Source organism: Rhinatrema bivittatum, chromosome 2 (genome assembly GCF_901001135.1).
Source record: "Rhinatrema bivittatum chromosome 2, aRhiBiv1.1, whole genome shotgun sequence".
NCBI classification, from domain to species: domain Eukaryota; kingdom Metazoa; phylum Chordata; class Amphibia; order Gymnophiona; family Rhinatrematidae; genus Rhinatrema; species Rhinatrema bivittatum.
The window spans coordinates 157,426,481-157,443,639 of NC_042616.1; the positions used below are offsets into that span (position 1 = coordinate 157,426,481).

At 42.3% G+C, this 17,159-nt stretch overlaps 1 protein-coding gene across 2 annotated transcripts in view; it reads left to right on the top strand.

Annotated features, from left to right (window-relative positions):
* LOC115084217 (GTP-binding protein 10-like) overlaps nt 1-17,159 on the top strand; it is a 665,348-nt gene that overhangs the window by 417,050 nt on the left and 231,139 nt on the right. For both annotated transcript variants that reach the window (XM_029588786.1, XM_029588784.1), the window contains exon 21: nt 14,895-14,981. In XM_029588786.1, the coding sequence (XP_029444646.1) occupies nt 14,895-14,981 (87 nt within the window). The remainder of the gene's footprint in view (nt 1-14,894; nt 14,982-17,159) is intronic.

Here is a 17,159-nt window from a genome sequence, read left to right on the forward strand (position 1 = left end):
TTTCACCAGTGGGGCACACCAGATGTGGACCTTTTCGCCTCCCCCCACAACCACAAAGTGAGCAAGTTCTGCTGCCTGTGGTTGGGGACCGGGCATCCAGCCTGCGATGCCTTCTCCCTCCACTGGAGGAGGGACCTGCTCTGTGCCCACATTCCTCTACCACTCCTCTTGAAACTTCAACAGGACAGAGGGACCATGATACTTGTGGCGCCCTTTCAGCCTTGACAGGTCTGGTTCCTGCTTCTGCAGGACCTGTTGGTATGGACCCTCATCTGGCTGGGGACTGCGACTGATCTCATCTCCCAGTGGGAGCACTGAGAGGAGAGAATCACCTTTCTGGTGGCTGAAAGGAATCAGTAAGTTTTGCTTGGGACATTTTTCTTTTAAGTATTGGGGAGAAGTAAACTATTCGGGTATATTATTTAGTGGGTTTGTGTGTTTTTGCCTTTAATAGCAAAACACACAGAAACACACTAAATAATATACCCAAATAGTTAGTGTGTTTGTGTGTTTATTTTTAAATAGTCTGTCAGTAAGGCATCTAATAAGCACAAGTTAGTGTGTTTGTAAAAAAAAAAAAAAAAAAGGTAGCCAGAAGCTAGAAATAAGCTAGGAACAATGTATACCTAAGTAAAAAGGTTGAAAAGTTCAGTTACTTACCTTGGAAAGATGTTAAGGTTGTGTGATTTAGTTTGATTAAGTACCAACATTTGTTAATCAAGACAGCAGTGAGTCACTCAAGCTGACTAACTGAAGTGTTAAGGTTGTGTGATTGATTTAAGTACCATCATTTGTTAATCAGAACAGCAGTGAGTCTCTCAGGACAACTAACTGTAGTATAAATCTCCAAAGGGATTGTTTTGTACTAATTTACCTTAGAAGCACAAGATATATTGTAAGGGAAGAGCTCAGTAACCCACAATCCAGTGGGAGCACTGATAGGAGAGGATCACCTTGCTGGTGGCTGAAAGGAATCCGTAAGTTTTGCTTGGGAAATTTTTTTTTTTATTATTATGAATGTTTTATTGATTTTCAGAACACGGCAAATAAAGTTCACATTGTACACAAAAAGCATAACAATAGGTTGTCCTAACACTTGGACACTTATTACACTGTCAATTCAGTGAAGCCATTCAACATTACAAACATGTTCTATAAACATTCCTAACCCCCCCTCCCCTTGTGCCTATGTTTCCCAGTAATAAGCAAAAAAGGGATATCTTCTACAACTGAGCTCAATGTGAAACATCTGTACAGTTAGTGATTATAGTAAGCTCTACCCGAGCTGCTAGGCAATACGGGATACTCCTAATAGTAATATTGGTCAAAGTGATAAGCATTTCAGTTTCAATCTGGTTCACAGGTATATCTGAGCTCAGAAAAATCAGTTCCCAAGAGAACAGGTATATTACTCTATATACTGATAGCAATTAGCAAACTAATAGTCCAAAAGGATGGGGCAGTGATCTTCCTGAAGAAGATTAGGTAACATGGTGAAGTTATGGCAAAAGGAACCATGTATTCACATAAGACTTAAGGCGATTGTATCGTATGGCAATGAGGTAGTCAAGGCGCTTATGATGCCGTAGCAGAGTGGTTATTTCGTCTGTTGTCGGTATCCGGGTGCTTTTCCAAAACTTGGCCATCAGGAGTCGATATGCTATCCACACTTGCTGACAAAACCTTTGTTGACCCTTATCCAGCCCCTGGATTGAACTGTTAAGGAGCACCATTTTGGCATTTAACTGGATAGGTTGAGGTAGTATCTGAGAGATCCAGCGCTGTAGGTCAAGCCAGAAGTGTTCTATTTTCGGACATGTCCACCAGATATGTAAGAATGAACCTACTGATCCACATCCACGCCAGCAAAATGGAGAGTGTTGATGGTAGATTACGTGCAGGCGTTCCGGTACCATGTGCCATCTGAATAGAAGTTTGTAGCCATTCTCTTGAAGTCGTGCCGACACAGAACTGCGTCCCACCCTATAGAATATTTGTTCCCATTCCTTAGGCGGTAACGTTTCCCCCGTCAAGTTCCCATTGGCGTATACGGGACATTGTCGGGGTGTCAGAGTTGTTTAATAGACCATAAATTTTGGACGCAACTTTAGTCAGCTTGTCCGTTCCTCCACAGTAATTTTCAAAAAGAGAACGTGTAGGCCGCAAGTCTTGTCGTCGAATAAGTGTATGCAAAAAATGATGAATCTGAGCATAAGGAAGATAATCAGTTGTAGGAATTCCATACTGCAGTCCTATCTGCGGGAAAGGTATGATCTGGCCCCCTTGGTAGACATGACCAATAGTCAGGAGGCTTGGGCCCAGTAGTGAAAAGATGGCGTGTTATGACTAGCTTGAAATTGCAGCGTATGGTATAGGGAGGATTGACAATAATAAGAGAATCTTCCAGCCAGCTTAGTCTTCCAGGAATTCCAAACCAATAATGTCGTGCGAAGGGCCCAGGGTATGCATAAAGTTGGTCTCCACGTATAGTGTGGTTGCCAGAACAAAGCGCTGATCGCCATAGGGCCCAGCAAAGCTTGCTCCACTGAGGTCCATTGTTTGGGAGCCTCCTGCTTATGAAGATCAACAATCGTTTTCAACTGAGCAGCAGCGTAGTACTGCGCAAGATTCGGCACTCCGAGGCCTCCAGCCCTCTTTGATAAAAACATCGTTTGGCGAGCGACTCGTGGGGGTCTGCATCTCCATATAAAATCGAAAATTTTCTTTTGAAGTTTTTTCAGCATAGAGGAGGTTAAATAAACTGGTAGAGTAGAGAACAAATAGAATAGTCGGGGCAAAATGTTCATTTTTATAATAGCAATTCTGCCCAGCCAAGAGAACGATTTTTGGTGCAATTGTAGAAGATCACGATCAATGGCCTTAAGGAGTGGCACGTAATTAAGTTGGTAGAGATCCTCTAAAGAGGCGTTGAGATATATACCCAGATACTTGAGAGCTTTCTTCGCCCACTTAAATGGGAAGGTGCTTTTGATGGTTGCTTTGTCAGCGGAGCATAGGTTGATGTTAAGGAGCTCCGACTTGTCAAGGTTCACCTTGAATCCGGAGACACGGCTGAAAGCTGCCATTTCCTGCCGCACCGCCTCCAAGGAAGTCACAGGGTCAGCCAGAGTAAACATAATATCATCCGCGAATAGGGATATTGTGTACTACTTACCCTGTAGCTCAATTCCTTTAACTGTTGTAGAGTGCCGTATGCGAGTGGCAAAAGGCTCAAGGAAGATGGCGAACAGTAGGGGGGATAGAGGGCAGCCCTGCCTGGTTCCTCTCTCGATTTCAAAGCTTGGACCATACCTCCCGTTGACCTTTACTGTAGCTTTCGGAGAGTCATATAGCTGATGTATCCATTGAACAAAAGATTCCCCGAAGTTCATAACCTGCAATGCTTGAAACAAAAAAGGCCAGTGTACAAGGTCAAAGGCCTTCTCCGCGTCTACAGCTAGCAAGACTGCTGGGATATATTCTCTCTTCACCCACCACATGAGGTCCAAAATCTTCCGGACATTATCCCCCGCCATTTGCTGAGGAATGAATCCCACCTGATCAGAGTATATAAGGCCAGGCAAATAGCGGTTCAATCGTTGTGCTAGGATCCGCGCCAAGATCTTCAAGTCCTGATTAATAAGTGATATGGGCCTATACGACCCACATAAAGTGAAGTCCCTTCCTGGCTTTGGTAGAACGGTGATACCTGCCATGTTGGCGTGTGCGTGAAATGAGCCTCCATCATGAATATAATTAAAGAGGGACACTCGGTGGCCCGCTAATTCGTCAGACAGCGCTCGATAATATTCACTAGAAAGGCCATCTAGGCCCGGTGATTTTCCGTTTGGTAGGTGTTTAATAACATCCCTTACTTCTGCTTCTGTTATTGGCGAATCTAAGAAATCCTTCTGTACTTCTGTGAGGCTTGGTAATGTCACATCAGCCAAATACTCTTGTATGTCAGGTAACTTAATAGCTTTGTCTGCACTATATAGCTTAGCATAAAAATCTACAAAGCTCTTCCGAATCTCCTCCGGGTCAGTGGTGAGCTTCCCGTCAGAGTCTACTATCTTCGGTATCATACTTTGTAACGTGCGTTTCTTCAGCTGCCTAGCAAGCAGTTTGCCGGCCTTATCCCCGCCCTCAAAATAACTTTGTTTGATTTTTTCCAACTGAAAAGCTGTTCTGTCCACGTGTAGTTGTGCCAGTCGTTGTCGTGCGTCGGAGAGTTTAAAATATACTTTAGCGGACATAGTCTGCATATGCAGTTTGGTCAAGTGCGCTATCTCCCCCCGCAGTGCTAAGCTTTTAGTGTCTCGCTCTTTCTTGAGGGCCACCGCTCTCGCTATACAAATTCCTCGGATGACAGCCTTCGAGCATTCCCATATCATGCTGAAAGGGATATCGGGATCATTATTTACAAGAAATATTCGCGCACCTGTGAGGTGAGCATGGTTCGAAAGGTGTCTGTTCTCAGGAGCGAGGTGTTTAGCTTCCAGTAGGTCTGGGCCCCCAGTGTTTCCCCATCCTTTAAATCCAGGGTGACTGCTCCATGATCTGACCAAGTAATGGGGAGGATATCCGTATCGTTGACCTTAGGCATAAGACATTGGTCCAAGAGGAAGAAATCGATTCTTGAATACGAACCATGTGGATTAGAGTAAAATGTAAAAGTCCGTGCCGACGGGTTATGATGTCTCCATATATCTGTCAGTTTCCATTGTTTCATAAGGGTGTGGAGGGTAGATCTGATTTTTTGTCCAGAGCGCAACGCTTGTTGACTGAGAGTATGGGAATTATCTATATCGGGATGTAACGTAGCATTGAAGTCTCCACCTATGATCAAAAATCCCTCCGCTACCCCTCTGAGCATTGTCTGAATCTGGTTCCAAAATGCCACTTGGTCCTGTGAGGGAGCATATATGGATAGCAGTGTGATTATGGTGGATCCCAATTTAAACTTAATAAGGACATATCTTCCCAGTGGGTCCTGTCGTTGCTCCAACAGTTCAAAGGTAATGGTAGCTGAAATCAAGATTCCCGTCCCTGAGTATCTGGCAGCGTTGCAGGCCGCAGCCAGAAACATCTGTGGAAACTTTTTAGATCACAACAAATGCTCGTGTCTCTTGCGTACATGGGTCTCTTGCAAAAGGGCAAAGGATACCTTGTGGTCTACCAATTCTCTAAGTAGCATGTCCCTTTTCCTTCGAGTGTTCAGCCCCTTCACATTAAGTGAGAAAAATCGAATCATGGTGGGGTAATAAAAAGGGATACCACTTTGCGCTCAGGATATATATAAAAAAATAGAACACCTCGTGACCAGAAAGGAGCTCCGCCTACGTATATGCCCTTTTGAGTAAGAAGATAAGTTCCCTTTAGACCCCAAACTAAGGATATATAACCGAGTAAACGATCCCCGAGATCGGAATCCATGCATACTCTCCCCTGGATTTCTTCCTGTGGGTGCGGCCCCGAGAGCCAAGAAACCACGCAAATGTCCTTGGCGGTAGCTAAACAATCATCGAAATCAGGGGTTTCCAGGATGCCCTTTATCCAAATATTAGACCGCCGGGTGCGGTTCTCTAAGTCTTCGATTTTATCATGTAGATAGCTAAGGTCCTGTTGGACCACCTGAGTCGATTGTGAGAGGCCTTGAATCGCTATTGCGTGGCCTTCTATAGCAGTATCCATCTCATCTACTCGCTGGCCCAAGGCCCTCATCTCCTCTCTAGTCTCTGCGAATGAATGAAGTAGTTCCTCTTTCGATTGCTTCATTTCATTTCTAAGTTCTATGAACCATTCGCGAATCATAGCTTTGGTGGGAAGCTCAGTCTCTTGGGACAGTTTTTCAATAATGTGCGGCGGTGAGAGGATCGGGGCCTCCGAGTCAGATTCCTCGTTGCCGACCGCCATGTTGTCCGCATGTGAGGTTTCCAGCCCCGGTAAGTTATGCGCCGCTTTGGTGAAGGAAAACCGCTGCAGTTTACCCAGTTTTTCTTTAGTCGCCATCCTGATGTCGTGCAGTGCTGGAAATATTGAATTAGAGGGTGAAGCAAATGTGTATGCCATTTAACTTTCGCAAACAAGAGGAGGGGTGTCCGGGAGCTCTAAGCTCGTGCAGCCATCTTGATCTGCGGCGAAACCACGCCCCGGGAAAATTTTTTTTAAAGTATTGGATAGAAGTAAACTATTGGGGTATATTATTTAGTGTGTTTGTGCTTTTAATAGGCATTAAGGCAGTTAATAAACAGGTTAGCGTGTTTATTTTTAAATTGTCTGTCAATAAGGCTGCTAATAAGCAGAAATTAGTGTGTTTGTATCGACGCCGAAGGGCCGAGGAGAACCAATGGACGCAGATCCCTCAGTGTCCACCCCTCCACCAGAGTCTCCGGTGGAGAGGGGTGCCGAAGATAGGCCTTCATCGTTCTCCTCTCGCTCGAGGACTTCTAGATTGTCTCCTTCTTCCTTGGCACCGGGAAAAGACTGGGCCGAGCACCGTGGGAAATCCAGGAAACATCGCCACCTCCATCCTCATACAGTGCTGGGCTCAGGTTGGCGCTGGCTTCTGCTATGATGCCCCCGAAGTGACCTCCATGGTGAGGAGGTATTGCCCTCCGTTGATGCCAGGGGTCCAAGGTGTTCTCCACTGATTCAGGTGCCAGGGGCTCCAAGGGAGATCTGGCTATGCCTCCTCCTCCTCAGGCTGTCCTGTCATCAGCGGCCTTCGGGGAGGAGCAGTTGTTCGAGCACTACAGGACATCAAGCCGCCGGCCCCACCGGTGCTGTAGCCTGCACCTTCTATGTTGGCACTGCTGCTGGAGCACCTCAGTGTTCTTCTCGGCATTTTCCTCACGCAGCTGATGCCATTGTCCAGGGTGCTATTGATGCCTCAACGGCCGTAGGTGCCTCCTCCTTCCAATGCCATCCCTATTGTGGGGTCCTCAGAGGAGGAAGGGTCTTTGAGCCCGGAGGGCCGTCGAGACCCCCGGTTTCTTTGCCAGTGTTGTCTGGTCCAGTTCCGGGCGCTACACCCTCAGTGCCATCGGTGCCCTCTGTGCCCAAGCTGCTGGGCATGGGAAGGCCCACCCCCCCACGGGCATCTCCGGTCGATCTTAGTGACAGTGATCCCCCTTATGACCCATGGGGGGATGATTCCTCTGATTCCTCTTCTGATGACTCCAGTAACCTCCCCTTGGACCTGTCTCCCCTGGAGGATTGGTGCTAGTCCCCCACCTGAGGACTTTTTTTTTTTTAGTTCAAATCTTTTTATTGCCTGTATAGTGTAAAGGAAAATAAAATACAGCCAAGGCTTATGAAAGAAAAACAAAAAAACAAGAAAAGCTATACAAAAGTGAAAAATAACAAAAGACAGCACTAGTCAAATACAATTGGAGCAGTAAACAACATTAAACAGTACAATCACTCTGTACAACAGAAGAATTAAAATAATCATCCAGAGGTTTCACACCTGTGACCTTGAAGCAAAAAGATGAAACTTAACAGCAACAACTTTTTCATATTTAGTACATACAAATAGAGTTCCACCAAAAGTGCTCATTTAGTAGTTTACTGTTTTTCCAGAAAGATGAAATTAAATATATAGTGACCATGAGAAAAAAATCCAGCAATTTCCATGGCGGAGGAGGGAGACTGAAAGGTAATCCGCCCCCGAAAAATAACAACACGATAAGTGAGTGGAGAGTCAATATTCAAAATATGAGTAATAATTCTCCACTCCTGCTGCCAAACGGATAACATCATAGGACAAATATATGACATGTAAGACATCGTGGCCTTGGGAGAAGAGCAAGATCAACAACAATGATGGGGTGTTATACCTGCCCGGAAAAGTTTCCAGGGAGTCCACACCACTCTATGGGAGACAAAAAAAGAAGATTGAGTCAAACTAGAAGACAGTGAAACATACAGAGAAGAACACCAAAAGGAAGACCAGTCCACATCATCAGAAGAACAATCCGTTTAAGAAAGTCATATACCCAGAGAGAGGAGGAAAGGCAGAGTCCTTAAGGGATTTATAAATTTGAGAAACCAAATGACCTAAGGGACCCAAATCATGGTATAGGATATACTATTTAGGGAAGGCAGAGAGACGAAACTGAAAAAGCAAAGAAGGTGTGAGACAATCATGAAGTTGCAACCAGTCATAAAACTGAGATTTAGGTAGAGAATGAGTTGCCTGCACTTCAGAGAAAGGGGGGAGTATGTCATTCTGCAAAAGAGAGGAGAGAAACAAAATACTGCAGTCTTGCCAGCTCTTCCAGTTTATACAGACATAACCAATAAGAATATGCGGGTGGAACCATAAGGGAGCCAACCTCGAAAATTGCCAAGTAGGGAAAGTAGAAGGCACTAGGCAATCATATTCCAAAAATGGTCTGTGCATAGAGTTTAAAATGGTGTTAGTTTTAATGGAACGAGAAGGAGACATCCCTAAAATGGTCCTAAAAGGAACTGGAGAAAGTAACTCTTGCTCAATATATACCCAACAAGGGATTTCAGGTGTGGAAAGTAAATCGGACAGCCAATAATACCCCTGCTGTAAAATAAATGCCTGATGATAACAATAAAAATCCAGGAAATTAACTCCCCCCTATGACTCTTACCAATCTTCAATTTGGAAAGTGCTATGCGAGGAGATTTATGGCGCCAGAGAAAACAAGTGAACAATCGGTCCACCTGCTTATAAAAATCGCCTGAGAAAAAAATAGGAATCATGGAAAATACAAAATTTAAACGGGGAGCAAGCACCATCTTAATAGTATCAAGGCACCCCCAATCATGTTAAATGGAGAGGAGACCAGTATAAAATAGAATCACATAGTATTTGCAAAAGGGTGGAAGTTAGATCTTCCAAAAAACATATATCCAGATACTTAAGGCCACCGAACGGATATGCAGAGAAATCAACCAAGAACCCAAGGAAGTTTAAGGGAAGTAACTCGGTTTTATGCCAGTTGACACGATATCTAGGAAAAGAAAAGAAAACAGACATGAGGGAAAACAAATGTGGAAGAGAAGAAACAGGATTGGTAATAAATAACAAAACATCATCAGCATAAGCCTAAAGCTTATATGTTTTAGAACCAATAACAACACTTTCAATAGCAGGAGATTGTCGTATAGTCAGCAACATGGGTTCCAACATGAGGTTGAATAGGAAAGGGGATAATGGGCAACTCTGTCTGGTCCCTCTGCATAGCTCAAAATGAGGGGAAATCCTGTTGATATAAAGGAAAGTGGAAGGGTGATGGTAAAGAAGTTGGATCCATGTCAAAAAGGAAGGACCAAATCCAAACCAACACATAGTGGCTAAAAGGTAAGACCACTCAACTATATCAAACGCTTTTTCAGCATCCAAAGAGAGAGCTATCATTGGGGAGGGGAGGGATTTAGCTAGCCCCTGCACATGAACAAATAGACGAGCATTATTAGAAATCGGCTGATGTTTGATCAAGCTACTTTGGTCAAGATGTATGAGAGGACCCATAATAGTGGCCATACGAGTTGCTAAAATCTTAGTAAATATTTTATAATCAGAGTTCAAAAGGGAAATCAGCCTGTAATTCAAAACCAGCTGAGGATCTCGCCCTTGCTTTGGAAGCACTACAATGCTCACTTCAGAGAAAAAGGAGATAGAAGAAGGAGAAGACACCATATAAGTAAGCAACCGAGGGACAAGCAACTTTTGGAAAGACTGATAAAAGTCAATAGTAAAACCATCAGGTCCAGAGGTCTTCCCACCCTTCAAGGAATACAAGGCAGCAGAGACCTCAACCAAATTAATGGGACCATCCAAGCCTGCTCACTGGTAAGAACTGGATGTCGTACCTGTGAAAAAAACTGGTTAATAACAGAGTTAGAGAAGGAAGGCTCAGATTTGTACAGATCATGGTGAGAATCCCTAAATTCCTGCAATATTCCTGCTTACAACAACAGTGGGTGACCATGCTTAGTAGTAAGTGCATGAATGCATTTCTTTTCCCTTTTCTTTTTAAGATAAGTCGCTAAAAGGTGACCTCACTTATTATTTTCTGCATAATATTGAGCCTTCTGAATAAAAATGGCTTTCCCAGCATGTAAACTCAATGGTTTGCTATACTCATAATGCACCTTCTGCAAGGTCATCAAAGTAGCTGAGGATGGGCGAGAAACCTGTTCCTGCTCCAGTTGAGCCACAGAAGCATGAAGGAAACAAGTTTCTCTTTTTTCACCCTCCAAGACCTAATGCTATAACTAAGTCTCTCACCCCGAATATTAGCCTTAAAAGCTGCCCAGACTGTGGGAGAGGAGACATACAGAGTAATATTATGTGCAAATATTCAACAATCTTGTCTTGGAGAAATTCTATGAAAGCAGAGTCCTCCAAAAGAGCAGGATTGAACCTCCACAATCAATCTTCCATGAAGGGGGGAAGAAAGGATAATGGTTAAGGAGACCACTGCATGATATGAGGCTAATATGGGTGAATAGTGGTAGAGTGAACGTTATGGACCAAGGAGCTTGATATAAAAAAATAATCTATGCGAAAATAGGTAGTGTGGGGAACTGAAAAAAAAGTATAATCTTTGTCAGTTGGATTCAAAAGCTACCAAGGGTCAGCAAGGCCAAAAGAGTCAATGAGATTAAAAAGAACCTGATGAGCCTTGGATTAAGTGAGTTTTGCATTAGACCTGTCCAAAATGAGATCTAACAGTAGATTAAAATTGCCTCCTATGACCAATGGCGAGGATCCATCCCCTAGGAGTTGTTTAGAGACATCATGAAAAAAAGAGGGATCATCAGAATTTGGGGCATAAGGATTTAAAAAAAGTAAAATGCTCAGACCCAATGGCAACCCGTACTAACACCGATCAGCCAGCAGGATCAACAGCTTATTGTAAAACTTGAACTCTCAACCTCTTATGAAATAAAAGAGCAAACCCATGCTCTTTGTGCTCTGCAGGACAAAAACAAACCTCTCCCACCCAAGCTTGCTTCAGTTTGAGAGATTCTGAGGTGGAAGTATATGTTTCCTGAAGCATAGCTACATCTGTGTGCAAGGAGTTTAAATAAAACAATATTTTCTTGCATTTGATTGGGTGTGAAAGACCATTAAGAGAGATTACATTCAGACCAGCCATAGTAACGTATCACGCCAAAATAAGAAATATAACTGGCACAATCAATATACGGAAAGCAGAGTCCGGTAATATGAAATAATGACTAGGCAACCTCCCAGAAAAAAGGCAGCAAAAAAAAACTATAAAGAAAAATCACATAGAGATGCAGTGAATGATGACCACAGCTACAAAAAGTGGCAACATAGACAAAATGAGCCTCAGGGCATAACCTATAGCCACTCAAGATTCAATGAGACTAGAAAAAAAAAAAAAGAGACTTTGCCCCCCAAGTTGATAGAAGAATTACAAAGTCCAAAAAAGTCAATCATCTGATGAGCGCCAGCACAATACCCGTAAAGCGATAACAATAAGGAGAGGTCTTGAATGCAGGCATTGCCAAAAAAACAACAAGCTGGGGAGTCTGAAACCAATCCTTAATGACTGGCAAAGAAGAAAAAAATGACATGGAATGCAACTTGACAGTCTTTCAGGTCACCATTTCTTGCACAGATTCCAAAGAGGAGAGAAAGGAGTCCAGGTCATCAGATGCCTCAAATGTCTTTGTTTGATTGTAGCGTGTAACCCACATCTGCGCAGGGTACATGAGAACATAACGGGCCCCTAAGGCCTGCAGGCAAGGGTGAAGGGCCAAAAACGTTTTGCACTTCGCAGCTGTGGTCTTGGCCAGATCAGGCACAAAAAGAAGCGAATTGCCCTGGAAAGTGATAGGTGCCTTGGTATGAGCCGCTGCCAGCACCTCAAGGACCTGCAGATAGCGGAGTAGCTTGAAAATAATGGGCCTCTGGTAACAAGAGTTAGTAAGAGGCCATGAAGGAATCCTATGCGCACGTTCTATTGCAAAAGGTAAGTCAAAGTGAAATTGCAGGCATTCTGGAATCATTTTTAATAAAGAATTTTATCATGTCTGAGCCCTCCATACCCTATGGAACACCAAGGATTCGTGAATTACTGCAGCAATTCTGATTTGCAAGATGTTCAAGCTCCCACTGCAAGCGAAGCACCCATTGGATCGTATGGGGAAGCGGGGCCGCCGCCATTACCAATGACGCAGTTTTAACTTCAACTTTCTCCAGCTGGGTTTGAAAAGATGACAACTGCTGAGCCATCAAGGATAAATCTGTGTAAATGGCCGCCATGGTTTTCATATTTATCTGAAGCATGTCCTGTAACTACTTGAGCTCAGCGAGAACCATATCGGCAGACACCATAATCTTGAGAGTGCGTCAAATTTTCATGAGTCGGGGGATCCTATTTTGATCTCTTTGTACTGGCTGCCACTGTAAAAGCAATCTCAGTTTTACCATGCTTAGAACCGAACATATCCTGGTGCCTTTAGATGAAACAAAAGGGAAAAGAGATAAAAAATATATGGTTGAGAAAAACAAACCAGGATCCTGAGGAGCAGTTGGATCAAGCAGCCATTTTGGTCACTGCTCAAGAGTGCTGCCGCCCCCCGACACCCCCCCCCCCCATCTGAGGATTTAACCTTTGCTGGTTTCGTGTGGACCATGGCCGAAGCCATCCCATTCCATCTTCTTATGGAGGAGGATGCCGGACACAAGATGCTAGAGGTTCTCCAGTTTGTGGATGCCCCAAAGGAGGTGGTAGCTGTTCCCGTCCATCAGATTTTCAAGGGGTTGCTCCTTAGAATCTGGGAACACCCCATCTCTGTGCCTCCAGTGAACAGGAAGGCCGATGCAGTGTACTTAGTGTACAAGTTTGAGAAGCGTCAACCTCCGCAGTTGAGCGCCCAATCATGAGGAAGATACGCTCGGGCCTGAGCTGTGTCTAACAGGGTGTCAATGAAGTTCAACTGAGGCGAAGGGTTAATGTGGGACTTCGGGTAGGAATCCACCAAAAGGCTTAATAGGTCCAATAGACATATTTAGCCTTAGCTAGTCATTTTAAAATCATGTATTAATGCCTATATATAATATATATCATAGCTGAGCATCCTGCTTTCCACCTTTGAATTTGCTTTCAGAACCTATTTCATCACCACTTTCTGCAATCAATGACAAGAGAAGCCCAAGACTGAGGGACCTCTAGACTTCATTCACATCTGCCCATGTTTTTCTCCAAGTTTCCATTCTTTTTCCTAGATCAGCCATCACAGAAGCAACAAGACTGAGGAGTATGACTCAAGGTTACCTCCAGAGCAGAAGTGCACCCTTATGCCAGTCATTAAGGGGTCAGTTTTCAAATAGATCTTGCCAGCTCACTAAGGGCTAGATTCATCAAACTATCGCATGTGATAGGAAGAGGAGCGTGTTTTATGGTAATAGCCTATTTATCGCAAGGTACTGGGAGGGTGAGCGAGAGAGAGAGGTAGGTTTAGGTAGTAGTGTAGGGGTTAGGGGCCACTTTGACATTCAGAGTGAGATGTACGAACAGAACAGTACAATTGTGAAGAATTGATGACCTTCAGAGTGAGGAAACTCCACAAAGATGAGATTTGAACAATGTTCTCTTAACCTAGCTTGATGTTACCCAGGTTGAGAGTCCATCAACTACAAAGTCCTAACATGAATACACTCCAACATCCATTCTAACAACTCTGGTTTGGTAGATGTAGCTCTATAATCATACAGGCCACAGAGATCATTAAGATATCAAAGCAAGGGACTACTAGCTGTGCCATCATTACAGAATACTCACCTAACAAAAATAAGAGACCACATGTTCTCAATAGCTGGCCCAATGTTATGGAACTCTCTACCTGAGAATCTAAGACTGGCCCAAAAACAAAAATTCAAAAGTGACCTAAAAACATGATTATTTCAAAATGCCTATAACCTAACTTAAAATCACGTGAATACAGAATTTGCATCCTCAAGGACAAAGTCATTAAGAACCTATCTTCTAAACTAAATACCTTATTCCAAGTATTTTTAATGTGAATGTTGTTTGACCTCATTAAGTCAATGTAATTGTCGATGTATTTTATGTCAAAAGATCGGTACACCTGGTCTTTTCTTTAAATTAATTGAAGACTAGCTATTATATATTTGTGGGACCTCTCCTCACAGGGTCATGGTATTTTTACCAGACTCTATCTTATGGTACTTAGTGCATTTTACTTTATATTTTTTTGGATTTTTTAAAAGATTTTTTCCATTACATTTTTTCACCACGTTTTCACCAATTCCACATTTTTTATATATATATGAAAACTTTTTTTCAAAAGCTGATGAAACCTTCAAACACAGTCATGTATGGAAATCGTCACTTTTGCTTATTCCAGTGTTTTCTGGAATAAGCAAAAGTGACGATTTCCATACATGACTGTGTTTGAAGGTTTCATCAGCTTTTGAAAAAAAGTTTTCATATATATATAAAAAATGTGGAATTGGTGAAAACGTGGTGAAAAAATGTAATGGAAAAAATCTTTTAAAAAATCCAAAAAAATATAAAGTAAAATGCACTAAGTACCATAAGATAGAGTCTGGTAAAAATACCATGACCCTGTGAGGAGAGGTCCCACAAATATATAATAGCTAGCCTTCAATTAATTTAAAGAAAAGACCAGGTGTACCGATCTTTTGATATATTGTTTACAATTGGGGTACCCGGAATACATAAGTTACATTAGAGCCTAATTTGTGTGATGTATTTTATGTGTCATGATGTAAACCATTGTGATCTTTATTTAGAACAATGGTATATAAAATGGTTGGTTGGATAATTTGTGATTTTTCCATTGTTATTGCCTAATTTATGTGTAACAATTAATACATTTCTCTCTTACAGATAAAAGAAAACCATAAACAAACTAAACTGATGGTCAAATCTTGGGACAATTTTTTGGCGAGGACATCAAATTTTGAAGCTTTAAAGGTATGAGAATTTATAAAGAATTCTGATGTAAATATGTTCATAACTAGGAATCTAAGTGAAATGATTGACTAGATGAGAGAACAGGATGTCTTTGGTGAGGGAGACTAGTTGACTAGTTAACTTCTTTATTTTGTTCGCTTCAGAATTTTAGTATTTTTTTAAAATTGTTTGATATATCAAACAGTGCATCTCAGTTCCACCTAATCAAAGACCCAAAGTGTAATTGTATTTTTTATTGTTGACAAATATTTTTTTATGTTGAGCCTCCTTTAGTATAATTCTAGTTTGAGACCTTTATATTTACAATACTTTGAATATCATACCAATAAGACTGTGGCTGTATTTAAATGTGGTGTCCATTTAGTAACATCTTACTGTACAATTCAAACAGTAATAGAATTGAAAAAATGTAAAAAAAAATGGAGTGAAATATCTAATATAATAATATAGCAATGATGGCAGATAAAGACTAAATGATCCAGTCTGCCCAGCAATTGGCTTATAGTAGTAACTATCTCATTGTGCAGGTTTCTTCCATCTGTTCTGTTAAGAGATGCAACCACCATTCCGTACAGGTCATACCCACATGTTTTGTTAAGAGTAGTAGCTACCGTTCTATGCAGATTACTCCCCATACAGAAATATTACACCTAATTTTAACATAGGTTACCCCTTTTCTTTATTACCAACCTCAAGCCTTTAAGGACCTGCCACATTTATCCTAAGCCTTTTTAAATTCACCAACTGTTTTCATCCTCACCATCTCCTTTGGGAGGAAATTTCAGGCATCCACCACCCTTCCTGTGAAGAAATATTTCCTGATGTTGGTTCCCGCTAGAGTTTCATATCTTGACCCCCTAATTGTACAGTTTCCTTTCCAATGGAAAATGTTTGATGTTTGTGCATCATTAATACCTTTCAGCTATCTAAAGGTCTGTATCATATCTCCCCTGTTCCTCCCCTCCTCCAAGGTATATACATATTTAGATCCTTCAGCCTCTCCTCATAGGTCTTCTGAAACAGATCGAACACCATTTTGGTCACTTCTTTGGACCCTTTTCATTCTGTCTCTAGCCCCTTTGAAATTGTTGCAAATCTTAGTATCATCTGCAAAAAGACAAACTTTAACTTCCATCTCCTCTGCATTGTCACTCACAAAAGTACTGAACAGAGCCAGCTTCAAAATCAATCCTTGAGGCACCCCCCTTAACACCATTCTCCCTTCAGAGAATGTTACATTACCATTACACATTTTCTCCTGTCAGTCAACCAGTTTGTAATCCACTCCACCATCTTGGCGTCAAACCCAAACTTCTCATCTTATTCACTTGCCTCCTATGTGGGACCATATTAAGATTCTTACTGAAATCCAACTAAATCACATCAAGCACACTTTCTTGATCCAGTTCCTTAATCATCCAATCAAAAAAATCAATCAGATTTGTCTGACAGGGCCTTCCCCTGGTGAATCCATGTTGTCTCAAGGTCAGCAACCCACCGGATTATGGATTGTTCACTATCCTCTCCTTCAGCAGAGTCTCCATTAAATTTCCCACCAACACGGTGAAGCTAACCAGCCTGTAGTTTCCAGTCTCCTCTCTGCTACCCTCTTTATGAAGCAGGACCACAACCACTCTTCTCCAATCTTATGGCACCACTCCCATTTCCAGTGATCAATTGAAAAGGTCTTTCAGCGGCCTTGCCAGCTCATCTCAAAACTCCCTAAGTATCCTGGGATGTACCCCATCCAGTCCCATGGCCTTGTCCACTTTCAGTTTTCGCAGCTCTTCCCATACATTCTCTTCTGTAAACAGGATTACATGTATCCATGCCCTTGTCCACTAGCAACAGTCCTTCTCCAGGGTCTTCTATACTGAACACCGAACTGAAGTATTTATTTTATATTTTTGCTATTTCTTCATCCTTATCCACACATTGCTCCTTATCTTCTTTCAGTTTTACTATACCAACTTGGATCTTTCTTCTATTACTAATATATCTGAAAAATGTTTTGTCATCTCATTTTACCTCTTTGACAATCCTTTCTTCCACTTAACCTTTTGCCTTCCTGATTTCCTTCCTCATCTCCCTCAACTTCATCAGATATTCTTCCCTGTGCTCCTCTTTTTGGGAACCTTTGTACCTCTTAGAATGCTGTTCTTTTTGCTTTTATTTTTT